This window comes from Falco rusticolus, chromosome 9 (genome assembly GCF_015220075.1).
Source record: "Falco rusticolus isolate bFalRus1 chromosome 9, bFalRus1.pri, whole genome shotgun sequence".
NCBI classification, from domain to species: domain Eukaryota; kingdom Metazoa; phylum Chordata; class Aves; order Falconiformes; family Falconidae; genus Falco; species Falco rusticolus.
In genome coordinates, this window is record NC_051195.1 from 43,975,759 (window position 1) to 44,003,455 (window position 27,697).

Consider the following 27,697-nt stretch of genomic DNA (forward strand, 5'->3'; position numbering starts at 1 on the left):
GAGAGGGGGTGCCTCGGGGTGACGGCACGCTCAGAAACGCTTCACCACGGGATGACATGAGCGGAGCCAGGTGTGGGGACACCGAGCTTCCATGGGGATGGATGGAGATATATATATATATATTAAAAAAAAATATTTTTTTTTATTATATATATATATATGCATTTTAAGGAATACCCAAAGGGGGAGGCCAGGCTGCAGCAGGATAGAGGAGCAGCCGTGCAAGCAAACGGGCCCCATCTCCATGTTTTGACCATTTTGGTCCCTTTTCACATGGGAATCGCAGCAGCGCGAAGCATCCCGGGTGCACACGCGTGCGCGCACACGCACACACACACATACACACCCCAAGCCAGATGTTGGCGTGCACATCCAGCAGCAGCACCCACCACCCCAAAAAGACAAGGGACAGCAGACAGCGGTGGGGACCCCCAGCCAAGAGCGACGTGACAGCCGAGCCCAGCCCGCGGTGCCTGCCTAAGCAGAGGCTTGGGGGGGGGGTGCGCATCTGTCCCCCCCGCTGTCCATCCAAATCCACAAAGAACCCCAACAAGGAGCCGCTTTCAGAAAAAGGTGGGGTTTTTCTGTTGTTTTTTCATCGCCATCATTCGCTAGCAATGGGCAGATGGGTTACTCAGCAATGAGCTCCTGGGTGCTTCCGATAGCTGCAGCTACAAATATATAGATTATTAATTTTTTTTCTTTTCCTCTTTTAAACACAATGCATCCGTTTTCTTAATATATTTTTTTTTTTTGGCTGTTGTCCCCTCCCTGTGGGTAAAATGAGATGGGGAAGGCAGTGGGAGGGGAGAGGGGGGCCAACACAAGAACAAGAGAGAAAGCTGGGCCGGGCTGGGTGCAGGATGGCACCCCGGGCTGGGCGCCCAGCAGGGAAGGTGAATTCGGCATCGAGTCGGTGGCGGTGTTTCCTTTTAACTGCTGCTTTCTTCCTCTGTTTTATTGAGTTTCTTCAGCGTGTCCAGCAGTTTCTGTGGGGTGAGGATGTGCGTGGACCCTGTGGAGCAGAGGAAGGTGGGGGAGCATCAGTGATGGCTTCAGGACCACCCCCCCTTGTTGTGCCCCGGCCGCCGGCCCCGCTGTCCCCCAAATCCCCCCCGGCGAGGCCTTACCTGGCGGCGATGGCCCCGCATGCCGGTGGAAATGCTTGCGAGAAAATGTATGTCTATGGGGGGTGGGGGTGTGTGTGGGGGTGCGGATAACGGGAAAGGAACGGAAAAGGAGAAATGAAGGAGATGCATGGAGCAGGGTGGGATGAGGCAGAGGCCGGGAGGTGCCCATGCAGTGGGTCACTCCTGGACCCTTTGGGGATGCAGGAGGCACTGGCCAAAAAGCCAGGGGGTGCAGGGGGCAGGAGGGGCGGGCAGGCAGCAGGCGGGCACAGAGGGACCCTCTGCGGGGACCCCCGGCTCTTCCTTGCCTGCACAGAGCATCGCTGGGTCACAGAGGTGGGTGGGAGGGGAGAGGAGGAGGAAAAGGGCTCTCGCCTTCTGCTGGCCCTGGCTCGGTGGCTCCCGCCGTGCTGCCCGGCCCCTGCCCTCCGTGCCACCGTGCCACCCTGGCAGCCTCTCTGGCTCTGCACGGACCAGCTCGTGGCAGCGGTGGCTCAGGGGGATGTCATGGTGGGTCTTTAATGGGCAAAACCACTGGCAGAAGCTAAACCCCAGCATGGGTTTCGGGGGTCTGCAACATCAAGGGAGTCCTGCCCATCCAAGGGCACCAAGAGCCACAAAGGCAAACCTGAGCTTTCCCATCGGCTCAGGATTTCAGCCCCATCACACCCCAGAGCTGAGGGGTCACAGCAGCACCCAGCCTTTGCTGTAGGGGACAAGGGGCTGGAGCTGGGCCAAGTGCTGGGGTCTGCACCATGCGCCCACCGCTGCATGCTCTCCCTTGGGCGCCAAACCCCCAGCCCCACTCCAGCTGCCCACTGCAGGCAGCATCCCAGGGGGGCTCCGTCCCCCTGCCTGGCCCTGGACGCGTCTACTGGGCAGGCAGGACCCCGACCCCGCCGCCCCCGGCCCCTCCGGCCCCGGCGAGGGGGAACTCATGGCATGACGGAGCCGGCCAGGTCTGGCCGAAAGACATGGCAGAGGGATGATGGAGCGGCACTGGATGCTTTTCCACCTGGGAGGAGGAACTGCAAGCATTTGTCTTATTAGAGAACCAAACGGAAACAAAACCCAAAATAATAATTAAAGAAAGGAGGAACGGAAGAATCAAAGAAAACCCTTCGGGGAAGAAGAGTTTCTTTTTCATTAGTAAGCTGCCTTTACTTGGTTTCTTTGGCTCACTCCATTGCTGGAGCCTGATCCTCAAATGATACCCTAGTAGAGTCCCTGAAGTCGGGGTGCCTCAGGTCCATGAGAAATTTGGTGGGAGTGAGAATGTGAGTAGAACCTGCGGGAGAACAGAGCGGGGCTGACGGCTGCGCCAAGACCCCCACCACCACCATTTTTCGGGGTGAGGAAGGACGCGGTTGCCACCCGGAGCATCACAGGCGCATGCAGGAGATGGTCCCCGGAGAGACGCGGGATGAGATGGGCAAGAGGCAGGATGGAGCTGGGCAATGGTGGTGGTCCAGTGGCGGGGGCACACGGCCGGGGGCCGATGATGAAGAGGGGGCTGCTGCTCCTAGGGGAATACAAGGAGCAGATGAAATGCCAGCAATAGGCTCTACCAGACACCCCAGGCAAGAATCCAGGGACCAGATGAGATGGTGAGGGGCTCCTGCCCCTGCCCTACAAGATGTGTATCCAGCTGCGCTTCTCCAAGGGAATTTTAGGGGGCCTAAAAGCTCCTTGCTAACATCTGGCAGGGCTTCCACCGCATCCTCCACACCTGACCCATGGCTCCTCTGGGAGCATAGCCAGGGTACTGAGACTGAGCACGCAATGCACGACCTGTTGTGCATGTGCAGGACATGTGCAACAGGAGAACGCATCTCCTGTTGCATTGCATGTGCAACAAGACATACAGCACGTGTGCAACAGGAAAATGCATCTCCTGTTGCGTGCACAGGGCACACTGGGGTTGGCGTGCAGTGTCACACGCCTCTTTATTTTGTTTTTCCTCCCTGACCCCAACAATGAATGTGCAACACGGGTGCAACAGGAGCAATTCAACCTGCAAAACCCCCTCACCCAGCTCTGCTCGAACAAAACCAGCCAGGGAGGGGAAAGATGGGAGCAAAACCGGGGGCGCGGAGGGGTGGGTGGGGGGGCACAATGTACCCTGTCCTTGCGGAGGGGGGGACACAGGGGTGACACTGGGCGGCAGGACAAGACCTTTCCATAGAGTTCCAGCTCCCGCAGTCAGCTGGAGCCGGGAATTTGCGGGATGGCAGAGGGAGCGTGGGATGAGCAGCCAGCGCGACGGGGCGCAGGGTCTGGCGCCGACCCTCACTCACCTATTAGCACTTCCCACTTGCCGCTGGCTTGTGTCACCTCGTAGGCGCAACGCATCTCGTTCATGCTGACACCGCCCAGGATGAAGATGATGAGGCGGGGGCCACTTCGGTACTCACCGGGAGCCTTGTTCTTGTGCCAGTGGCCATAGCGGGCACTGAAGAGAGGAAAAGAAGGATGAAGGATGGACACGAGGCAACCCTGAGCTCACATTTTCACTAAATCACGCATTAATTAGCTCCCACATTGCTGTTAGAGCAAGTACAGTCAAGCTTTCCAGCCGCAAGTGCCACTCGCTGCTACAGGTAGGGAAACTGAGGCACGGGATGCCTGAGTGACCGCAGAGCAGCTCAGACCTGGCAACGGGTACGGCCCCCCCGGGCAGGTGAGGGATGGATGCAGCTGGTGATATACGTGCTAATGTACAGGAGGAGGGCATGGGGCGCAGGACCCACCTGACGGCAGTGGTGCTGAAGGAGGCGGAGGAGCGGGTGGAGATGTACGGGTAGTGCTTGGTGTCCAGCTTGTCATCGATGGCATCCTGTGGGCAGAGCCCCACATCAGGGGTTCGTGAGGAGCTGGGCATGGCCCCTGGCCCAGGAGCCCCTCTGCAGGGCTACGCCCAGGACTGGCCCAAGGGGGTCAGGAATCATTTGCATGTATTTGCATAGCTTAATTTTTTGGAACAACTTGGCTGTGTTTCTGTACTAGGGTGCACTTAGGGGGAGGAGGGTGGTGCTTGGCTGCTGTGAGGCAGGGACAGTGCAGGGGGGCTGCAGCGTGGGGCAGGGGGTGAGGCTTGCCCTCAGCTTGGGGGTGTCTGGGGAGGTAGGGTAAGGGGCAGGGCGAAGGAAAGATGCTCTTCTGCAAGTTCAGGGGCATGAGCTGAGCTGGAAGCTTCACACCTGTGATCCACACCCCCCCACACAGTAAGGGACCTGCTCTTGCTTTCATCAGTGGTGGAGGGTTAACGCCATCTGGGAGATGTTGGTGAGATGTCGCTGCCCTGTGCAGTTCCCTCTGGTCCTGGGGATGAGGTTTAGGGTGTCCTGGGCATGAAGCCACCCCAGGAGGGTTTGCACGGATTGTGGTAGAGGAAGGCAAGAGCTGTGTGCTTTCGGAAATTGAGAGAGCTGCAGCTCTGCTTGTCATCGGTGCCTGGGAGCAGGGGTGGCTCTGAGCTGCAGCAATACACACCCCCCCCCAAAAAAAATGTGTCCCCAGGGTCGGTCCGTCTGTCTGAGCAGGTGGGAAATGTCTGTGTTGGGGAGCAGTTTTGGTGCCTGGATGCCCCGGCTCTGGGCAAACCCCGCTGCCCCAATTCGAGGAGGGGTCAGGAGGGAGTGGGTCAGGAGGAAGGCAGAGCCTGGAAAAAAATCACATTTTGGCTCTGCCCAGTGCTACCCAAGTGCAGAGCTTGTAGCTCCCATGGGTACAGGCACAGCTGTGCCTGTGGGCAGGGGTGAATGGTGCCGTGCCTGTCCCCCGGCTTGGCTGGGACACGGGTAATGCTGTGATGAGGCCACCCAGATGTGACCATCATGGCACAGGGTGCAGCACAAGAGCAACTAGTTTGTTGCTGCATTTTGTATTGCAGGGACACTGTACAAGTCCAGACGGGGCCATGCATGCCACCTGGGGCCAGCACGCACGTGGGGGCCAGGAAAGCTTCCCAAAACATCCCAACCTTGTTGCAATGGCAGGCAGCGAGCAGCATGGAGGGTATGTGTGGGGGAGAGGCATCAGGGTTTGGGCTGGAGGCAGCCAGCTCCCTGCAGGTCCCTTCCCAAGCAGTGCTAGGGTCCCTGCTCCATCCCTGTCCGTGCTGGCTCACCTCCATGATGTCCTTAATTACGGGGGTCCATCGAGAGAGCTGGTAGGTCTGCTCACTGATCCGCTCCTTCCGTTCAGGCTTGCTCCGGCGGCGCAGGGTGGACTGGGCAGAAAAAGCACAGAGACACCCTAAGACACAGGGGCTCCGGTGGTGGGACCAGGGCCACCCCGGAGGGGTGCTGGGGACATTCCAGGGGGTACGCGGTTCCCATAGAACAGCAGGTGCCATGGTCCTTCCAGGGGGCAAGGAGGGCCACGGGGAGTGGGACGGGGACACTCACGTCTGTGATGATGGGCACCCCGAGGTGGGCCATGTTGGTGATGATCTCGCTGTCCTCTGCTGGGATCTGAGCGTGCTGGATCAGCTTGTTCAGGTTCTCCTCAGTGATACCTGGAAATGCAATGGAGAGATGGTGTCCTCCTGGGCAATGCCTCCCGGTGGGGACACAGCCCCTCCATTGCCACCTTAGTACACCCTGACCGCAATGGTGACCAGGGAGACGGGGCTGAGCTTTTCCATCCAGCTCATCTCGGCTGAACCCTGAGCTTTTTGCCACCCAGAGCTGCCTGCATGCCTTGCCCACCCGTGCGCACGTGTCCTCACCGTTCTTCAGGAAGATGTAGAGCAAGATGATGCGGATCTTGTCATAGGTGCTGACATTCCCATCCAGCAGGATGGGGACAATGGCCCTCATGGGGTCCTTGATCTTCTCACCTTCAGCATCGGTGCCCATGGCCAGGTCCTGCACAGAACGCACATGCTCATCACCCCTCAACCCATGGCTCAGGGCTGAGCTGTGGGGCAGCAGCTGCCAGCCCATTGTCCCCATGGTGGCTGGGGGGCTGGGGGAGCTGGTACCTGTTCGACTCGGCAGAGCTTGTCCACCGTGCCCTGGTAGTGCTTCATGCAGTCCTCAGCCAAATGCAGGTGGGTGGAGTACTGGGGAGACACGAGTGGTGCAGTCACCTTCACAGTGCTGGGCAGCAGCCCAGAGTCCCCATGCCACCACCCCAGCCTCAGCCCCAGCCTCAGCCCCTGCCCGTGGCCAGGGACCCTCTGGGGAGAGCTGCCATCACCCGTTCTCTGGGTGGGCTCAGTGCCAGCTGCTCTGCAGACATCCCCCCCCTCCTCGTACCTTGCTGAGCTCCTTCTGGTACTGCGGCATCTTCTTCAGCATCTGGGACAGATCTCTCATGGTGGTCTGCGAGGAAAGGGGACGCGGTCACTCAACTTCAGGGACTTGGGGACCATAAGCAGAGAGGGGTGACCCTGCCCCCACACGAGCCCCTTGAGGGGGTTTGGTGGTGCTGCTGTGGCACTGCCAGGTCTCTGCTGTGGCACTGCCAGGTCTCTGCTATGGCTGAGGGGCAGGGACGGGGTCTGCAGCTTTGCAAACTGGAGTGCTGGGGGGAGAAATACGCTGAGGACCCTCCCCCCGGACCCCTGTGCGCTTGGCTGAGGCCGAGATGGTGCTTTCAGCTACTGGCCACTTCTACATCCTATTGCCACCTGTGTCTCCTCACTGTGACCAGCTTGGGGTCTCCGCAAGAGTACCAGCTGGCGACAGGGGCAGCCGCTGCACGAGGTGCACAGGCTCCGTGTTTGGACCAAGCAGACCCCTGCGGTGCAGCGCCCTCCCAGGGCACTCTGTCTCCACAGGCTGGGATGTAGGGCTGGCACCCCACGGCCATCTCCCCCCGTCAGGGACCTGAGCACCCTGGGCACTTTGCAGAGGTCCTCATTGGGAGTCCCCCAGGAGACTTCACCACATGCCAGCCTGTGGCCGAGTCCCCCAGGTGCCTGTCCCCAGCTTCGCAGATGCAGTCAGGTCACCTTATCGCCTGTGTTCATCCTCTTGCTCGAAGAAAACTCTTTCAGGGATCGGGTCACCTCCCTGGGGAGAGGAGGGCAGAGCTGTCAGCGGGGAGCAGACCCTAATGGGGGTGGGTGACGATGCCAAGCTGACATCCCACCCAGCTGGCACACCGCCCACTGGGACACTCACTGGGACACCTCGGCGATGTGTTTGTGGCGCAAGGTGACCCACAGGTCATCATCCTCATCCAGGAGAACCTCCTTAATCCGGGCTTCCCCGATGCCGCTCGTCTCGTACCTGGGAAGAGGGCAGGGACCGTCATGATGGGGACAGGGCTGGGGGGGCAAACAATCTCCTCACTGCTTGGGCTCTAGGGAGGGGGGCAGGACATGGGAGGACATGGGGAATCTTCTTGGCTCTGCCAGCAGCGAGGCAAAGCTATTTCAACTCAGTTTTCACATCTTGCCTTCTCATACCTCTTCAACTGCTAAATGCTAGGAAGGGGCCAAGGGCTGAAGGCTAGAAAAGCCCCTTTTCCATCGTCCTGCCCACCACGGCTGCCAGACTGCAGGCAGGAATGCTTCCTCCCAACCAATTACTTGTGACGGATGGAGGAATGCTTCCAAATCCCACTTGAGGGCTGGGGTCGGGGGGGGCCACAGGGGTCGGGGGGACAGCAGCGCTGCACTCACTTGTAGACATCGTTCTCGATTGGCAGCAGGTCATAGCTCATCGCCTGGAAGGTCAGCTCGTGCAGCACCGGGGAAGCAGGGTCAAAGCCACGGTCCAGGATGAGGAGCTGGGAGCGAGCCTTGTCTGGCCCCTGCAGAGCCGGGGAAGCCATCAGTAGCCGGGCCGGGGGCTCCTCCAGCCCCACAGGCAGCCAGGGGAAGCCAGGGCCATTTCAGGGTCCCTGCTCGGGATCTACGACTGCCACGTGGCAGAGCTCGAGCAGGACTTTAGGAGTGAAGCATCACCCGAGCATCCTCCCCCGGGGCTGTTGGCACCATCCCTGCTCACCTCACCCATGGTGGGGTCATCAGCCTTGTAGGCGTCCAGCTTGTCCTGTATGAGCTGTGCCAGCATGGCGTTGTCCTTGTAATCCCTGGAGGAGGCAGGGGGAGAGGTCAGCTCCCTGGCACGGGTGGCTCTCGCCAGCATGGGATGGGGAGGAGCTGCTGGTTTCCCTGCGTTAACATCCTTGGCTCGCAGGAGAGGAGGGACCTGAGTAGGTTTCGATGCCCATTTCCGTCTCTCCCTGGGGTGCTCCACTTTGCCTTGGTGCCACTTGGACTTTAGAGTCCCAACCCCCCCCCACTCTCCAGAGCATCTTCAGGTCTGAGCCTGTTTTTACACTGAGCGCGGATGTCTGTCCGTCCCACCACCTCCTCCATCCCCACATCCTCACCAGCACCTGACACAGCACTGCCTCACCCTGCCCCATGTTCAGCACGGCCCCAGCTGCTGGGGCAGGGGACAGGTCCCTGGAGGGGTGCAGACCCCACTGCCCTTACCCCCTGTACCGCACAGCTGGGTACTCCTTCAGTGTGGCACACAGCGTGGCGATCTGCTCGGCCAGGCGCTCCAGGATCGGATTTTTCATCTGGGCCTTGTGGGGGCTGTAAAAGCTTTGGAAGGAGTCAGCCGAATCCAGAGAGTAAACCTGGGAGGTGCAGCGGGAGGGAGGTTAGAGGGGATGCGCTGCAGGTGACATCCGGAGGGGAGCAGCCCCACAGGACACCCCAGTGGGTTTGGAAACCAGATTCAATCCCAGATGAAGGTCCCCAGCTGAGCCTCGGACCAGGCAGGGGAGCTCAGTGATGCTCACGGCATCCCTTGGGTGTTTGGCTGCCAGCCCTGAACCCTGATGCCTTCCCCAGCTCCCACTCCATGGCACGGTCCCTACCCATGTGTAGCCCTCAGGGCGAGCAGAGGAGGCAGGAGACACCCTGCCCACAGCAGCCACCTGCTCCCAGACAGGGTACCAGAGATCCTGGGACAAGCAGGGACATGCCGCTCCCAGCCGTACCCCTGGTAAAAACCAGAAGCCAATTTGGTTGCATGTGGAGATGCCAAGAGGTCATCTTCCACCTGCCTGTCTCCCCAGAAATGCTGAGGCTTGAAGGGTTAATGGCACCAAGCAGGTCTGGCACCATCTGTCCCTCCCATCCCCATGTCCCCAGCAGGGGCAGATGGCACAGGGCTGCTCCCCGGTGCCCTTGGCAGGGGCCGTGCTGGGGCGGCACAGAGCTGGCCAATGCGGCTGCCGGCACAGGGCCAAAGTGTGGCGCCGGCTAAATCCCCCGCAGCGGATCAGCCCTGAGAAGTAATCAAAGGAGACAGCGAGGAAGAGCCGAGCAGGCGGCGAGGAGACAGCCGGCAGAGAGGAGTGCGAGGCTGTTACACAAACCCCCATGAGCTAGAGAAGGACCCAGAGCATCCCCCGGCCATCCCATCCCCGGGCCACCCCGGTGGGGTCGGTCCCCAGCCCAGCCTCACCTGGGACTCAGAGGGGAGGAAGGCAATGTTGATCTCCGTCAGGGTTTTGATGACCTTGGCGGCACGGGATTTCACCAGCTCATTGAAGAGGGCGTCGGGGCAGGCTGCAAGAGGAGGAGGAGGGCAGCGCTCAGCATCTCTCCATCCCCACTTGCTTGACCGACAGGGACGTTCCCTCCCCTCTGGGTACTCACAGTCAGTGAAGAAGACATGGGCAGCTCTGTACTTGGAGGTGGGGGGATCCTTGAAGTCATTGATGAGGGAGTGGATGGACTGCAAGAGAGAAGGGACCAGCCGAGCTGGCAGGGTGGCACCGCGAACATCTCAGCAGGGTCACCCAGGGTCCTCCCTCCTCCTGGCACGGGGGAAGCTCTGCACCTCTGGTCCACCACCCAGGCGGCACCGCTGGTCTCACTGGGGCCAAGACGCTTCCCATGGGCATGGCTTACCATCCCAGCAGGGCATCCCCCTGCCTCCCCGCAGCCAAAGGCCATGCCCCCACACCCCACACCATGCTCTCACCTTCTCGGAGGGGGTGATGAGATAGACAGCCTCCAGGCTGGGCAGTGGCTCCCGGCGCTTGTTGATATCTTCCACAACTAGGGGGAAAAAACAGGCACCATGGCAGGGACGGGTGCAGGCAGGGGCACCCAGCTACGTGGGGTTACTGGATGTCCCACAGCAGCACAGGACCAGCCCTGCCAGCCACCCCATGTCCAAAACATCCCCAGCCACTCATCCCTGCCCACTCAGAAGCTGGGGCCAGGGCTGTCCCCGCTCTGTCCCAGTCCTTGTAGCATGTCTCCATCCCAAGTGGGAGGGGGGTGCGTGGGGGCCATGCCACCACCTCGCCTGGCTTGTGCCAGCCTGGAGCTGCATTTGCAGGTCCCGGGTACAGGGGGAGGTTTTGCCCTCCTCGTGGTGAGGCTTGCGAGAGACAGCTGGGAGCCGGTACTCACTTGTTATACCCTCCGTCATGATGTCGGTCATCTTGCAGCAGGAGGAGAGCATGCGCATGCTGAGCTGGTCCACCACCAGCACCTGGGGAGAGGGGCTGTGAGCTGGGGGCATGGCAGGCAGCCAGGGAACTGCCCTTCCCCACCCTTGGGGGCTCCCTGCCCACACCTACCCCCTTCCCCTGCTTCCTCCTCCCCATCCTCCTCCTCCTCCTCCTCCTCCTCCTCCTCCTCCTCTCCTGGGCCCCCCAAGGTTTGAACTCACCTTCCATTCGCCCTTCTTCTTCACTTTCCGGATCACATCGTGCATAATCTCTGCAAGAGAGGGAGTGCGGGGTGGGGTGAGCACCCCAAGTTCCCCCCTGTAACACGCCAGGGCCCACCAGCAGCTGTGGGGTCTGCGCCGGGGGCACCAAACCCCCACCCATCTGTAGGGCCAGGGGGAGCCCCGCTCCCCCACTGCCTTTCCTGGGGGCCTGGGGAGATGGGGGGTGGGTTTGGGGTACCCAGGGAGGGGTGGTCACCCCCCCAGACCCAGTTTTCTCTCACATTTGGCACTAACAGATGGACCCCACGCCGGTGGGGGGCCGCAGGCTGGCAGAGGGTTGGGGGGTCCCTCTGGGGAGCCTGGGGGCCACCCCATATGTCTCAGGCCTAATCCAAAACATCGGGAAAACAGCAGCAGCTTAAGAGCTCCTTTTAGAAACAAGAATCAAGCGGCCTGAGCCTGCTCCTTGTAATCCCCCGCCATCTCATTTCACCTCCTGTGGCTGCTGGGCTTATGCAACCAGCCAGGACGACAGCACCCATAGGTCCCCCCCTGCACCCCAGGGACCCCTCAGGGCTGGGGCACCCCCAATCCCAGGCACAGACACCCTGCTTCTGCCCCAGGCAGCTTGCAGGGCTGCTCCCCATGGGATGCAGGGTAAGGCCATGCGAGGAGGTGGTCCCAGCAGTGGGATGGTGATGTTACCTTTTGGGGCTGGGCTGCAGGAAGGGGGTTTCAAGCCTTGCCAGAATAGGTGCCTGTCCCGCCAGACACATGTGCTGCCTAAACATCTGTGTGCAGGGCCATGAGGTGCCCCAAACCCCTTTTTACCCTGGTGTATGAACCATCAGCCTTCACAGAGCAGGGAACTGCCTGGGTGAGCCCAGAGCAAATTCTGCAACCGTGTCTTCTCCCTGGCTTTCCCTCTGGTCCCAGGGACAGGGATGCAAATGGCCAATTAAAAGCCAATTAAGAAATGTTTCTAAATTAGAAAACATGTGAGCTGTGGGGAGCCCATTTTTGAGGGTGTCACCCTGCCAGCCTCAGCCTTGGGAGCTTCCCCTGTGGCAGTGACCCCAAGGGTGCTGGTCGCCCAGGTAAAGATCCGTTTGGGTTTACAGGGGGCAGTTTGGGGTCTAAATGGACTCGATGATCTTAAAGGTCTTTTCCAATCTAAAGGATTCTAAATTTGTCCCTTGTTTGGAATAAGGCGTGAGGGTCGTATGCAGGGGGGACTGCCCTGGGAGCACCCAGCCGTAGAAACTCCTGCTTTTGGGTGATGCTGAATTTGGGCAAAACACCTCATCTTCCCAGCTCCTACCCCCACTGGGGATTTGCACGGGTACGAGCGGCTCAGGGACAGTCGAAGCCTGGCAGCTGCCCTGTGCTGCATGGGGCAGCCTCACCAGGAGAGCAGAGGGACCCTGCCAGGCTCAGCTTGGCCCCGGCCCCCCGGGATGATGCTCCCTGTGGTTTCCCCATGCTGCTGGGCTCATTCACCATGCTAGCACCCAAACACACTGCAGTGTTTTCACGTGCTGAGTGAGGCTGGAACACCTCCCAGGCTGCCAGAGGGGCTCAGAGCCGCAGCACATAGTGCCAGCAGGGACAGAACAGGAGCCTGTGAGCATCGCTGGTCTGTCTGTCCTGCTGCAAAACCTGGAGGCAGCCATTCCCACCACTCACATCCATCTCCTTCCCAGCAATATCTGCCTTGGGGGAACCTCAGAAGGATGCTGGCCATGAACTTGGGGTTCTGCCTGCTCTTGGTCACATCCTTTAGCCTCATCATTGGTGAAGGGGGTGCAGGTGTGGGGAAGGGGGGATGGAGGGTAACGGGGTACAGATAATCTATACCCTTGAGCCCCCAAGCTGGACACTGCTGGGGGGTAAATCCTGCTGCCTGCACCCATGTGTGCTGCCCACCCAAATCCAGATCTCCCACACAGCAAAAAAGTGAGCCGGGAATTGTCCTCTGCCGTGGGCAGAAGCCAGCAGCGAGGGCTGCCCGTGTGTCCCCGGTCCTGCTCTCTGGTCCCCTCTCAGTCCTGCTGGTGCACAAGCAGGGCCGGGAGGGAGGGATGCCAGCGCATCCCTCCTCTTCCTTTCATTACTCACATTTGGCTCCTTCCCCAGAGCAAGGATCCAGAAATAACAGCGCTGTTTACAAGGCAGTACGCACGCGCCCTCCATCCCACACCAACCACCTCAGTCGCCAACAACGGGGGGCAAAGCACAGGGGACCGCGGTGGCGCACCACGTGCCGGGGCAGCGGTACCACCCGGGAAGGGGTCAGGAGCAGCCAGGCAGAAATCCTGCCCCTGCAAGGAAAACACCACTTTGGTCCAGGGGCAGGAGGGGAAGGAAGAAGGAGGCTGGGAAGGAGCAACCTGGGGCCCAGGCATGGTGCAAAGGCCCCAGCAGCTCAGCTCATGGCACCCTCTGTTTGCTGCGGCAAGGGTCGCAGGGAAAGGGACCCCAAAAAGCTGCCTCAGCCACCCCCGAGCTTGTCCTCACTGTGACAGCCACTGCAGGGGACATTTCATCTTCAGTGCTTGGCTTTGCGGGAAGTCTCTCTATCGCCTGCGTAGGGGTTGAGCTGGAGGGGGTGTGTGTGCATGTTTGATGGGGGGAGCATCTACCTGGCTGTGCACCTCCCCGTGCAAAAAGCACCATCATGTCCCCTGGCCTGATCCTGACACCAAGATGGGCCTCCCAGAGCAGCAGCTGGGCACCTCTGAGGAGGACTGCTCTGAGCTTTGCAGTTTTAGGGTGTCCATCCCCTGGTCTGAGGTAGGCCCTTGTAGAGGAATTACAGAGGAACGAAGGCAGGTTAATTAACATTGATAATGTGCAGCTGTGGGCTGGCTTCAGGGGCGGTGGGTTGGCTGGTGTGGATGATGTGCAGCTGTGGCTGGTTCCTGCTAAGGAGTTAAATAGCTCTAAGGGGGATGGAAGAGGAGCACTGGATGAAGAGAAACCTGGAAGATATAGAGAGAGAGTGCCCTGGATGTAGGAGAGGTCCCAGGAGAAGCAAGGGGGCCAGGTGAGGAGAGGCTGGCTGGGAGAGGAGCCTGGAGAAGGAAGAATCCAGATGCAGCAGAGGCAAGAAGCAGGTGGACTGGCATGAAGAGGGTGGAGAAACAGCATGGACAGTAGATGGACTTTTGAAACCTTGCAGGGGGACTGGTGGCTGTGCTGGGGCAAGGCGGGGGAACTGCTTATGGAAGTTAACCTGGGAAGATGCTGGTTTTGTTAGTGCTGCAACAGGCCCCCATCAGCCCTAGGGGCCAGCCCCGCTGCAGAGCTGCCCTGTGCCTGGGCTGCAGACAGGCACAGCCGTTCCCTAAACCAGCATCTTCTCTTGCCTTGACCATGGCTCAGATCTGGCTCCAAAGAGCTGCTTGTCCACCAGCTGCCAGAGCCAGCTCAGAGCCCACGCAGGGTCAGGAAAGGCAGATCCACAGAGCATCCTCCAAAGAGGCTCTGTGGCCATGACAAAGCCCAGGAGGGCACGACACACAGACCCCAGGAAAAGCCTGAGATCACAGTGTCACATTTGGAGGAGACATGGCCATGACATCCTGGGTGTCCTTGCAGCAGCCGTGAAACCCCCAGGTTAGGGAAAAGCAGTCTGTTAGCTCTTGGGTGGACCAAGAGGGCAATGCTAAATGCTGGCTGTGGCCAGGGTTGGCAAGGAAAGGGGGAAGATGTGGGAATTTCAAGGTGGAAAGGTGCCAGCTGCTCCCTGGGGCTGTTTTGGCTAACGTGGCTGCTAGCAGTGGGGCTGGATGCTGTCTGTGTTGCTGTGGCTGCGAAGCTGGGCAGGAGGTGAGCACTGTTCTCATGTCTCTACATTAGCAGGTCAGCTGTTCCCACCCATATACTCAAACCGTCTGGCCAGCCGGAACTTTTGGGCTCTAACTTCAGTCAGTGGTGCTCACAGTCAAGCTTTTAATCTTGGAGATAAACTGGGTTTTGAGGGGAACAAAACGTGTATCTGTATCTCACCCAGTGCCTTCAACACCTGGCTTGTCTGGACCTACCACACTTCATCTGTTTCCTTCAGGCTGGAAGAATTTTAATGACAATTTCTACCAAGAACAGACAATACAAATAGCTCTAGACTTCTCCTCCAATGTAGAGACGACATGGACAAGGAAGCACATCCCACCTGTGGATGGAGGACCTCCGTTGCACTGCAGTAATACGGTCCTAACAGTGCCATCATGCAGATAACAGGCTTGAGAGCAACCACCTCGCCCAGCCCACTGCCTGCAGTTAGCCTCGTTCTTGGGGTGACACGTGGCATGGAAATGACCCACTGCATTGTTTCCAAGCAGGGCCAGAAGCTGGTGACACGGTGGCCTAGTAGGACTCAAGCCCATACGTCACTCCAAGAGGCTTAGCCCGCGTTATTTATACCAAGCTGGCCAGGCAGCCTTTCTCCAGGCCTGCCTTGCCTCGCTGGCTCATGGCAACAGCAACCAGCCCCGTGCCTCCAGCTGGTCCTGGGGGAAGAGGGACCAACCCTGCCACCACTTGCACCCACACCAGCAAAGCTGCGCCCAAACACAGCCTGTGCTGAGATGGACTCATCTGGGGATGTCCCAGCCCCGTTATCCTGCTTCAGAAAGAGCCTGAAACATCATGAGCAGCCCCGACCTTCTCCACGGAGGAGGAAGCAGTAAAACCTTGTCCTGGCCACCACCTCACCCTGGAGCACCAGGATGGGTGAAGGATGCTGCAGGCAAGGGATGCCACAGCCAGGGGACATTTCTGCTCTAGTGCTGCCCCAAGCCTGGCCGGTGCCAGCAGTGATGGCCAAGCCCTTCCCTCCTGGAGCAACACAGGAGGCCAGACTCCTGCTGCTCAGAAAAGCTCCTTCACTGCCACGTCCCAGGACCTCACAGGCTGCACACCTTGGCCTGATGTGGTGAGAGAAGATGGAGCTGCTTTACGGATGGGCAGCAGGCTGTAGGAATTGCCCAAGGTCCTAGAAGAGATGAGTGGTCTTAACCGTGGGCTTTTCCCTGTCACAGGTGGGGTTCAGTCCTTTCACTCCCCTCATGTATCATCTGTTTTGGGATCCAATATTCTGGAGAGCCAGATCTCAGAAATCCACACTGAGGTTTGCTCAAGACCCACTTCTCTCAAAAAGCTGTCACAGTGCATCTCCAAGACAATCAAGTTTGGCTTTGGGTTGGCTTGGCAACTGCCTTTTTGCTGGTTCGTTAACTAATTGCTTAAGACAGTGTGAATGTTACATAGATACAACCACGTTTGAATGTAGTGGAGCACATATCTACCTCTGAACATCCTCAGTGAGGGATCTCTAGGTGCCAGTGTACCATCCCCAAGCAGTCCCTAATAAAATAGGTTTTACGGACCGCAGGATGGCAGGAAGGCCATCAGCCCCATTCAGTGCACAGAGAATAATTCCATTTACAGGAGGCAAAGCCTAGCTGATGTCCTTCAGTGCAGCTAAGAGCCATCTCAGGGACGATCTGAGCCTGGAGACTGCTGTGTCCATAAAGCAAGCAAGTCTCAAACATCTCCTCTCTGGCAGTCTGTGTCCTGAACATCTATTTCTCTCACTGGATTATTTCTGGTGTCTACCTGGAAGACCTCAGCCTTTCTGAAGGACACATAACCTCATGTAGCAACCTGCTAGTGGTGCAGCCCAGGTGCCATCCAGCTGCAATAACTCCTGAAATGGGCAGAATTGCCAAGGCTAAGCTTCGTCCCTTCCTTCCCCAACCCTGGATGAGGTGAATGTTGGTATTTTCACATCCAGAGCAGCACCACATCTCCCTCAGAGCCGCTGGTGAAACATGCCACGTGTCAAAGCCACACCAGTATTTGTGCTACTCCGGGGAACCACACAGTGCTGCTTTGCTGCTGTGGCTCTAGCTTCAAGGATTAGTCACAGTAATCGTAGTAACCTGTGATTAATTCCTCCTCTTCCTATTTGCACGGCTCTCGTGAAGGATGTATGTATTTATATCTGCCAGCCAAAGCCATGGGAAACCTGCACAGCCTGGAAAGAAGGACAGAGACCTGGAGGTCTTGAAGTCTTTAGAAATTGAGTAGCACACCCAAAGGGAAATACAGGAAATGAAATGCATCTCCACACCCATGAATCGCTCTCACTGACAGCACTGGAGAATCAGGGTAAAATCACAGGTTTTCACTGCCGGGTCACTCCTGGCACCATCTCCTCAGGTCTGCACAAGGATCTGGGAGTTGAGCAGTTTCTTCATCTGGGCAGAGTCAACGGGCCACAGACCATGTCAGGTCCCTTCTGAAGGCATCACCCCTCACTAACATTTGTCCTCTTCCACCAGGTGTTTCCATCCCCAGCAGATGCTGTACCTGGCTGTCGGGGCTGTTGGTATAGCCAGCGTTGCCAGTGCTTCCGTGTCAAGTGCTTCCCTGCAGCAGGACAGCACATATGGGGTGTCATGGCATCCTGGAGGGGAGGTGACCCTCTCCCAGGGGTAAGTCACGCTCTCCTACGCATGTGGCCATGACTTTCTGTGCTGGCTCTTCTCTGCCTTAAACCAAGAGGGAGCAGCACATCAATAAATTGGGGCTCTTCAGGCTGGGCTGGTCTCCTGTGCCCACACGGACACCAGGGACAGGCTGGAGGGTAGCTGGTCCAACTCTGAATGGTCTTTTCTGCTCCCTTAGTGGCCAAATGTCAAACCATCTGATGGACTCCATCCCATGAATGACCCTATAGCACATGTGTCAGTGTGTGCGTGTACACATTCACGTGTTTGCGTATGCGCATGGGCAATGTGGAAGCCCATAAATTAATGCACCTTCAGCTTGATCTATTTCTGCACTCTCCAAAGCACAACAGCCAAGTTCCTTCCCGCACCGTGAGTTGGTGGACGCAGCATCTGCTTCTCAGTGTGCAGCTATAAGCCATGTGACAATGATTCTCTTTTTAAATGTGTTGATTTTGTGGGAAGAGGGAGGGAATCTCTCCTGGGACACTTTTCCTGAGAGGTGCAGGGGAATTAGACCCAGACCCCTTTTTTTTTTTTTTTTTTTTCTAAGAGGCAAAGAGTCCATGCCCTCTATGTCGGTGGCTTTTTCAACCTTCTTGCACATGCAGACACTGGTGGGTGGATGCAGACCTGCCAAAGTGAGGTTTGTCATTCTTGGTAACCTTCCATGGTCACATACAGGCAAAGTGTTTCTCAGCCCCTGGTGCAGACCACAGATTGAAGCCTGAAATTGCTCTGCAATGTGTGTGAAGGTGAGCCTTGAATGTTGCAGTTATTTTTTCAAGCTTTTCCAACCTAGAGCCAACACTGGAGGCGAGACAGACCCTGGTGACAGAGCCAAAGGCCCCAGCAGAGGCTTTGCCAAGCGCCTGTTCCTTCACCCACGTCTCAGGCAGGCAGCTGCCCTTAGGACTCCCCAAAGCTGGGGACTGGGACGGTGGGCTGCCCAGGATGCGACTGGCTTCAGGATCTCCCACCCATGGGGGACAGGGCACAGAGACCCTCTCCTCCTCAGCCATCCACTGCACCGTCATGCTGAGAACATGGCAGGGCTGAAGGCTCTGCCCTTGTGCAGGCAGGAGGATGCAGCACACATCCCTGCAATGGTCCCACCAGGACCAGCCAGCCCTGCGCCTTTTGCTGCCGCCTCTTTCTCTTGCTTGGCAAAGACCTTGCCAGACCTGGCTCTGGGGCAGCACACGAGCCTGGCATCCTGGTTCCTGAGATGGGCTTGGAGTATCCTCAATGAGCAGCATCTGGCCCACAAAGTCTCCCTGTGCCCTCAGCAAACGGGTGGTGGGAGCTGTGAGGTGCCCCAAGCAGCCTGGGTAAGTCACACATGGGTGGCAGGTCCCCAGGCTGTGCCCCAAGGCTGGCAGCTGGCCGGCAGCCCTGCCAGTGCCTCCTCCCTGTCCCTGGAGGTGCAGCACAGCATGTGCAGCTCCACATGAGCCTGGGTCCCTGAGTTATCACATCCCCAGGTGGCGGTGGACCCTTGAGAGGTACAAATGGGGACCCCAACTGACACAGCACATGGGTGCTGAGGGGCCATCAGACCTCATCCAGGCAGGTTTTAACTGTGGGGCTCCTTGGTGTGGCTCTAGCAGGCAGGAGCTGGGCACAGGCCGCCTCTGCAGGAGGATGAATAGACAAGGGTGCTCTGTGGGAGGATCAGCTACTGTCCTGGGGGAAAGGTGTTTTCTTGCTGTCTCTGGAAGGGCGCTCCTTTATCCCAGCGCTGCTCTGCCTCTCCCATCTGTCCGTGACTTGAGCAAAAGGAAGCCCTGAGGGGGGGGATTCTCTCCTCTTACAGGTGAGGGGGTCCAGGGGTTTTCAGATCCAGCACACGTATGACCTCTGTATGCTCTGCCTACATGTCTTGCACCAGCCCACCACGGGGACAGACATGGCACAGGTGTCACCCCTGCAGCACAGCTCGTCTTGCCTCACTGATGATAGTTCAATGAAGTAAACCCAGCCGCCTCCTCCTCCTCTCCACTGCAGGGTGCTGCAGGAGAGCAGGGACCCAGCCAGGCAGGGGAAGCTCAGGGCAGGCTGCCCTGAGAAGATCTAAGGAGGCCCTGGGGCATGAAGGGATGGGAGGAATGTCTATGTGGCAAGGGGGTTAGATGAAGATTTGGGGATGGGTGTCATCAGAGGTGGGGACTGCTTCCCATGCTTGGATGAGAATTTTCTAAACCAGTACCAGAACAAAGCGACTGGTTCTTCAATGGGGCTCCCTGGGAGGTAGCCGCAGAGGGAACAGAAGAAGATGTACCAGGAGGACCTGGTCCTCGGGCATCACCTCCAGGGCTGAGCATGCTCAGGTCCAAGCCCAGTCAGATGAAAACAAGTCCTGGAGGGATGCAGCCATCACTGCTGGAGACTGCGGGGAGGCACAGAGACAGCCCCCCAGCACACACCCCACAGCTCTGGGGGGGTGACAATCCGGTTCTGTCCATCTCCTGCAACACTCACCCACTTCGTTCCCCTGCCACCCCCTCCCACCTCTCCAGGGGCCTCTCAAACCCGTCTTGTTATGGCACCAGCTGGTCAGAAGACTAATCCGGGTCTGGAGGGAAGCCAGGGCAGAATGCAGCTCCAGAGGGGGGGCCTGGCAGAGCGAGCCATGGCAACGCGGCAGCATCATTCCCACCCTCCTCCGGAGGGAGCCCAGCAGAGATACCCTGCCCCAGGCTTGGACCTTTTGCTCCTTATGAACCAGCATCTTCTCCTGCAGGTAAACCTTTGGGGAATCCCTGCCTGGGAGCAGGCTGGTGCAGTGAGGGAGAGCCGGGGAGACCTTGTGCCAGCTGCATTGGTGCCCAGGGAAGGGGGAGATCTGGGTACCCTGCAGCTCCTGACTCTGGGGGAGCAGCTCCAGCTGGAAACAGCACCTCGAGGCAGGAGCTGAGCCCATCAAACCCAGAAGCCTCCCATGGCAGCCCAAGGAGCACCTCGAGCTCCGGCAGGAGGGGAGGGCTGGACCCCGCAGGGCCCTCCTCCGAGGGCCCCGTCCTTCGCTCCTATGCAGCATTTTGCCTGCACAAACCCTGCTCTCTCCTTCCAGACACCCACGCTTCCCCGGCAGCCCCGCTACAGCACTGATGCCCAGCTATCATTTTCAATCTGGAATGATGTTTTTCAGGGAAGAACAGAGCAGTTGGTTAAAAAACCCTGAAGGGAAGGACTGAGCCAGATTTCCATGATGCTGCCTTGAACCTCTGTGTGTGTGTGTGTGTGCTCTCTCCCAGCCTATTTCAGCGGAGAGACAATGAATGAAAATAAGGAACACGCAGTGGCGCTGGTCCCTGTCCCCTGGTTAGCGAGGGCACTGGATGAGCTGGATGCGGCCCTGCCTGGGGGCATGTGGGCAGCTGGTCCAGCTCCCCCCCGCCGCTCGGCTGGGCTGGGGGCTGCCCCTCTGCCCACCTTGGAGGCGAGGGGACCAGCCCCCCCAAAAGAAAACCCAGCCAAGCACAAGAGCCAGCCTCCCCCCTCCCCAAAGCTGATCCTGCAGCAGAGAAACAGCGGGGCATTTCCCTGGCTTTTCCCTTTCATTTTGCAGCGGGCTGGGCTCTAACCCCCAATGCAGAACCCTGGGGGGGGGGGGAGGGGGGTGGCGCAGCCCCCCATCCCCGGGGCAGGTGATGGCTGGGAACAAAGCAGGGACATGAATCCAGGGGGATCCCCCCCTCCCCATCACATCACCACCCACCCGATCACACCACCAGCCCCGGCCGCACCATCTGCAGCCTGCGCGGGAGGGCTGCGCTGCACAGCGCGGCCGGAGCCACCGCACCCGCGGGGGCTGCACCCAGGGGCACCCCCCGCCCCGAAAAAAAAAAAAATAATAAAGGGCGATCCGGCCCCCCGCTGGCCGCGATGCCACGGAAATAAATCACGCAGGGGGAGCGGGGAGGGACGAGAAGGGCTTTTCATGGCTGCGGGAACCCGGGAACTTCCCACCGGTTCCTGCCGTTCCTGCTCTGGATTTAGTTGGTTTTTCTTAATGCGGAGTTTTTCGCTTTAATTTTGCAAGGGGGGAAGGGAGCCGCCAGCACACACACACCACCCCCCTCCCAGCCTCGGGCGTTTTGGAGAACTCCCCCCCCCGCTATCAAGACGTTGAAAAAAATACCGCCTTGCACCAGCGGGGAAGGAGGAAGCGGAGCCGGGGCTGCTCCTCCGCCCCCCCCCCCCCCCGAAACAGCGCGGCCCAGCGCCGCCCCAAGGGCGCAGAAATGCCCCGGGGGGGAGGCCGGGGGGGCACGGCGGCCCCGGGATCACGGAAGCCGAGTCACGTCCGGGGGAAAAAAAAATAAATAAAAAATTATATATCACCATTACAGCGGGATTTGTGGCAGACAAAGCCGAGAGGCGGGCGGCCTGGCGGTGCAGGAGGGTCTGCACAGCCGGACATCCCTGTGCCCCCCCCCCGCCTCCCCGGGGCAGACCCCCGGTGGGGGGCGATTGGGCTTTCCTCGTTATGCTGGGATGAGGCGATCGCCCCTCGGCCACCTCGGAGCCAGAACCGGGGAGGTGGGAAGGCTCGGGCGCCTCTCGCTTCCCTCTTTACCCCCCCTCCTACTTCCACCGCCCCCCCTTCTCCTCCCCTCCCCTCAGCACTGCAGAAAAATCCCAACAGCCTCAACACCCTCCCCTAAAATTAAATAAACAAAACGCGGACGGGGACAGCAAGCCCCGTGTCCCCCCCCCCAAGCCCACCGGGCCGGCCTGTCCCCACGGGGGTGTCCCAAGCCCCCTCCCCCGTCCCCCGCCGGGCGCCGATGCCGCCCCGAGGGTCCGTATTGCGCATCCGCAGCATCCCCCCACCCGCGGAAAAGGGGGGGCCGGAGCCTGGTCATCTTCATAACCCCCCCCATACCGCCCCCCCCCCGCGGGGTGCGCAAGTAGCGCGGCGGGACGCGGATCTTACTTTCTCCCACCACAGCCTTGAGTCCGATAGGTGCCATGTCTCCGTGCCGGGGGGGCCCTCCGCGGCCGGGGGAGGGTCCGGGGGGGGCGGCCGGGGGCAGGCAGCGCCGGGTAAGGCTGCGGGCGGCGGGCAGCGCCGGGCGGCGCAGGGCGGGGGGGCCGGGCCGGGCCGGGCGGGGGGCGGCGCGCGGCGCGGCTCAGCTGACCGCGCGGGGGGCGGGGCTGCGTCACTGCGCCCGCCCCGCCCCGCCCCGCGCCGCTCCGCGCCGCAGCGCCCGCGGCCGAGCGCCCCCTGCGCCCCGCGCCCCCGCACCGCAACCCCGGCACGAACCCTGGCACCCCGCAACGCGGCCCCGGCGTATCCCCCTGCCACCCCCCGCACCGCACCCCCTGGCACGTCCCCCTGGCACCCCGCGCCCCCGCACCGCACCCACGACACGAAGCCAGGCACCCCGCACCGCAGCCCCGGCACCTCCTGGCGTCCCGCACCACGCCCCCGGCACGTCCCTCTGGCACCCCGCACCGCACCCTCCCACATATCCCCCCGGCACCCCGCACCCCCACACCGCACCCCCCAGCACATCCCCCTGGCACCCCACACCGGCATCCCCCCGCATATCCCCCTGGCACCCCACACCCCCACCCCAGCATCCCCTGGCACCCTGGACCCCCACGCGGGCACCCCCCACCCCCCGGCATATCCCCCTGGCACCCAGCACCCCCTGGCACCTACCGCTAAGCCCCCCCTCGCCCCGCACGCCCCAAGCCTCAGCTCTGCTGAAGCAGAGCTCTGTCCCAAACATACACTATGCCCCCCACCCCGGCCTGCAGCATCTACCTGGGGGGGCAAGACCCTGCACAGGACAGCAGGGAAGGCAGTGGGGCGGGGGTCCCTGGGGTGTCTATTTTCCAGTGGAGTAACTTCAGCCCCCACCCACCACGCAGGGGTGGCAGCCCCCCCCCAGCCACTCGCAGATGGGCAATGGCCAGGGCTGTAAATGTTGGGGGCAAAGGCTGCGCCCCCCAGCACCCAGTGCTGCCACTCCCCGCACCCGGGTGCTGCTGCCGGGGGGGGAGCTTTCCTGCCAGGCTAGGGTGCAGGGTGGGTGCCCGGGCTGCCAGGCACTGCCGAGCTGGCTCCTGGCTGTGCCAGGGGGGGTCTGAGAGTTTCTGTGCATCCCCCTCCCCCCAAGGGCTGGACAGGGTGTGATGGGGTGAAGGGGGGGAAATGGGAAAGGAGGTGGGAAATGGCATGATGCTAGCACAGAGCCCGAGCCAACGGCAGCGTGCTCCACAGGCAGACAGGTATACTGTCTGTGTCTGTATATATATATATTTATATTTATATATATATATATGTATATTTATATATATCTGTGTGGCCATATGAGTGTCCACTGCATCACTCAGAGGTGAGGCAGGACAAGGGTGCCTGGGGACAGAGGACGGCAAAGGTGAGTAGGGGGGACAGCAGGGTGATGAGGGCCAGTGCTCCATCCCACTGCGTCGGCCCCCAGCAACCCCAGGTCAGGCAGACGTGTGTCTCGATCCTTTGCTTTAAAACCTGTTCTCGTCAATACTTCCTTAAAAATAAGCTGGAGTTGAGTTTGTCAGAGCTGCCGGACTCTCTGCCAACCACAGGCTATAAATACCAGCAGGCTATTTAAGAGCGAGGTATTTATATTGCCTTCCTCATCTCCCCATCAATCTTCCCAGTGAGGCCGAGCATCACTTGTCTGTAGGCAAAAATACAGCACGTGTACAGAGCCACTGGTGAACCGGGACCAGGACCCATCTGCTGGGGTCCCCGCCATGTCCCCCCTCTCTGCCCTCAGGGACACTCGGCTCCCCAGCAGCCAGTTGGTTCTCACATCCATTACACCTGGCAGAAAAAAAAAAAATTAGAGTAACACTTGCTTCGTTCAAAAAATCAGCAACCAAATGCTGAGCACCCCGATGTGCCGGCAGAGGCAGGGTGCCAGGCTTGGGGGGGGGGCTTTTGGGGGTGAGCGCTGGGTGGGCAGGGACAGAAATGTCCCGCAGATGCTGGGGTGGGGAGTGGGCTGCCTGTGGGAAGGATGCTTTGGTGTTGCCTTCCTGACAGAATGGGCTCAGCCCCGTCAGATCTGGGGAGCCCACGTCCTGATGCCCAGGAGCCTGCTGGCTTTGGGGCTGGGGGACTGGAGGCTGGTTCCCACTTGAAGGCATTTGCTGGGGTGCAAAATACCTCGGGCTGGTGGGTCCCCCAGGCAGAGACCATGGGCTGCTGGCCACAGGCCATAGACCTTGGGGACCACCAGGAGCCATTCTCTGCAAGGGGCTTCAGGTCATGAGCTGGAGCCATGCAGCCTGGACCCCCCCAGCACAGCAGAGCCACCATCTGCAGGTAAGGGAAGGGGACCAGCATTTCTTCATCCCCCCTTTCCACCACAGGGCTGAGAAGGAACATCAGGGGGGGAGGGGAGGGGTGGTGGCTGCTCCCCTCGCTCCATCCTGTGCTGGTTTGGTCCAGGTGATGTGAATTGGGGTGACCGGGTCTGGCAGCTGGGAACTCTGCAGGGAGCAGTGGCTGTTGGCATGGGATTGAACCCTGCCTAAATAACGGGGGGAGCTCAGAGGCAAGATGAGGGACTGGTCAAGAAATTGGAGGGAGCTGGCTGAAACTGGTTTTCCTGCATGACAAGTTTGAGGATGTCTGCGGCACCGAGGTGGGGTTGATGTAGGAGAAGCTTTCCCAAGCAGCCCCGGGGCCTCATCCTGATTCCTCCTTGCTGGTCCTCTCCTAAGGCATCTGGACTGGGAGGCCTTGCTCTGGGCTTTTTCAGCCCCAAAAGTTCAGTTGAAAACTGTTGAGATGTGGGAAATAAGTTTAACTGGGAAAAATGGGGACGTCCCACAGTCTGCTGAGTCCTGAGGCTTGGGGGAAACACCAGCAGCTCCTACTGCCCCCTGCCCACCTTCCCCGGGGACCAGGCAGTCCCCAGAAGCACTGGGGGGCTCAGGGGCACTCACAGGGCAGTGGGGGAAGAGTGTGAGCGTATCCCTGGGCCCTCTGATTCCCCTGGCTAGCAGGCAGGGTGAGTCTCTGCAAAACTGTGTGAGCCCTGGGGCTGTCCTCTCCTCCAGAGCCCCAGAGAGGTGGAAACCCCCCAGGCTTCATCCCGCTGGGGGATGCATCCATCCTCAGGGGGTGTGAAACAGGCAGGCTGCTTCCACCCCACCCTCAGTGCGGGCAGGGACAAATTGGTGACCATTAAATGACTCACCTGGGGCCAGGAATGTGTCCCAAGTGAAGGTGGCTGCAGGGATAGGGAGGGCACAGCCTCACCCGTTGCTTTGTCCCCATGCGCTGCCTTGGGTGAAGCTGCTCAGGGTTAATCATCTCCAAGCGTCCAGTGTTTTCACTGGAGTCAGTGAGGGGTGATGGCTGAGCAGAGGTACCTTGCTGCAGGTGCAAGCGGGGCTCAGGCTCTGTGCTTTGGGTTTTCCCACTGTTTCCAGCTGTTCATCATTGTTCAGACATAGGAGGGTTTTTTCCTTTCCCTGGTGCAAATGCCAGGGTGGTGGCTGCAGTGACCCAGCACCAGGATTTGCATGAAGCGACGCCACGTCCCTGCCCAGGGTTTAGAAGCGGAGCAGAACCTACAGGTCAGAAAACCACTCTTGGCGGTATCCCACAGCAAAGAGCAGAGCCAGGGCCGCATCCTGGCCTGACTGCCACTGGGAATAGCCACCAGTGCCAAAGGGGCTGAGACCATCGTTCCCATGTTTATTGGTGTCCAGTGCCCATACACGTGGGCTCCTCAGGAAGGCTGGGCAGCTGGCAGAACCCCCAGCCTCTCCAGAGTCCCTGCAGAAGCCTGCAGGCAGCTGGAGGGGCTGGGGAGGCATTGCCTGTGCCCCATGTCATGCCCATGCCCCATTCCCATCCTCATGCCCTATATCCCATGCCTGTGTCCTGTGCCCATGCCTTGTGCACACACAAACATGCCCCATGCTGTGCCAGTGTCCATGCCCATACTCAGTGGTCATCCCGGTGCCCATGCTGGTGCCAGTACCCCATGTCCATGCCAGTGCTGGTGCCTAAGCCCATGCCTACAGCCATGCCAGAGCCTGTTCCCACACCCCTTGCCCATGTTGGTGCTGCTGCCTGAGGCAGATAGGCTGTCTGCCATGCCCATGCCGTGCTGGTGCCCGTGCCTGTTCCCATGCTCCATGCCAGTGCCTGTGCCCGTGCCCATACCTGTTCTCACGTCCTATACCAGTGCCTGTTCCCACGCCTCATACCACTGCCAGTGCCCAAGCCATATTCCCACTCCCATGCCCTGTGTCCTGTGCCCATGCCTTGTACACACAAGCACGCCCCACGCTGGTGCTGGTGCCCATGCCCACACCCTGTGGTCACCCTGGTGCCCATGCTAGTGCCAGTACCCCATGCCCATACCAGTTCTGGTGTCCACACCTACAGCCATGCCAGTGCCAGTGCCCGTTCCCACACCCCTTGCCCATGTTAGTGCCGCTGCCCGAGGCAGGCAGGCTGTCTGCCATGCCCCTGTCGTGCCGGTGCCTGTGCCTATTCTCATGCCCCGACCAGTTCTCACACCCTGTGCCAGTGCCAGTGCCCATGCCTGTTCCCACGCCATACCCATGCCATACTCACGTCCATGCCATACCCATGCCATACTCACGCCCATGCCATACCCATGCCATACTCACGCCATACCCATGTCATACCCGTGCCATACCCATGCACATGCCATGCACATGCTGTACGCAAGCCATACTCGTGCCATATCCATACCTATGCCATACCCATACCCACACCCATGCCATACCCATACCCATGCCATACCCATACCCACTCCCATGCCCATGCCATACCCACACCCATGCCATACCCATACCCACTCCTACACTCATGCCATACCCATACCTATGCCCATGCCATACCCACACCCATGCCATACCCATACCTGTGCCCATGCCATACCCATACCCACACCCATGCCCATGCCATACCCACACCCATGCCATACCCATACCTGTGCCCATGCCATACCCATACCCACACCCATGCCATATCCATACCTGTGCCCATGCCATACCCATACCCATACCTATGCCCATGCCATACCCACACCCATGCCATACCCATACCTGTGCCCATGCCATACCCATACCCATGCCATACCCATACCTGTGCCCATGCCATACCCATACCCATACCTATGCCCATGCCATACCCACACCCATGCCATACCCATACCTGTGCCCATGCCATACCCATACCTGTGCCCATGCCATACCCATACCCATACCTATGCCCATGCCATACCCACACCCATGCCATACCCATACCCGTGCCCATGCCATACGCACGCCCGTGCCGCTGCCAGTGCTGGTGCCGAGGCAGCCAGGCTGTCGCACCCTCCGCCTGGTTGGC

General features: G+C 59.7%; 1 protein-coding gene across 2 annotated transcripts; it reads right to left on the minus strand.

Moving 5' to 3' along the window:
* Positions 1-693: 693 nt before the first annotated feature.
* STXBP1 (syntaxin binding protein 1) lies at positions 694-22,402 on the minus strand. 2 transcript variants are annotated; one of them, XM_037400043.1, is made up of 20 exons: positions 22,256-22,402; positions 10,796-10,845; positions 10,534-10,615; positions 10,097-10,173; positions 9,769-9,847; positions 9,575-9,678; positions 8,590-8,738; positions 8,096-8,180; positions 7,768-7,898; positions 7,265-7,372; positions 7,093-7,153; positions 6,395-6,460; positions 6,118-6,198; positions 5,863-6,001; positions 5,540-5,649; positions 5,260-5,361; positions 3,881-3,966; positions 3,428-3,582; positions 2,295-2,418; positions 694-1,015 (listed from the first exon to the last, which is right to left on the minus strand). In XM_037400043.1, exons 1-19 carry the CDS (start codon positions 22,290-22,292, stop codon positions 2,309-2,311), a joined length of 1,812 nt encoding a protein of 603 aa, XP_037255940.1. In that variant the 5' UTR covers positions 22,293-22,402; the 3' UTR covers positions 694-1,015; positions 2,295-2,308. The 2 variants fall into 2 exon arrangements, with proteins under 2 accessions (XP_037255940.1, XP_037255941.1); XM_037400044.1 differs by lacking the exon at positions 2,295-2,418 and having other exon boundaries at positions 22,256-22,401.
* Positions 22,403-27,697: the final 5,295 nt, after the last annotated feature.

Excerpts from the sequence above, each read along its gene's own strand:
- STXBP1 (XM_037400043.1), bottom strand. The coding sequence starts at position 22,292 with ATGGCACCTATCGGACTCAAGGCTGTGGTGGGAGAAA. Across the intron at positions 8,181-8,589 it reads CCAGCTGTGCGGTACAGGGG|GGATTACAAGGACAACGCCA; the intron begins GTAAGGGCAGTG and ends TGCCTCCTCCAG. Across the intron at positions 5,650-5,862 it reads CTACATCTTCCTGAAGAACG|GTATCACTGAGGAGAACCTG; the intron begins GTGAGGACACGT and ends TTGCATTTCCAG.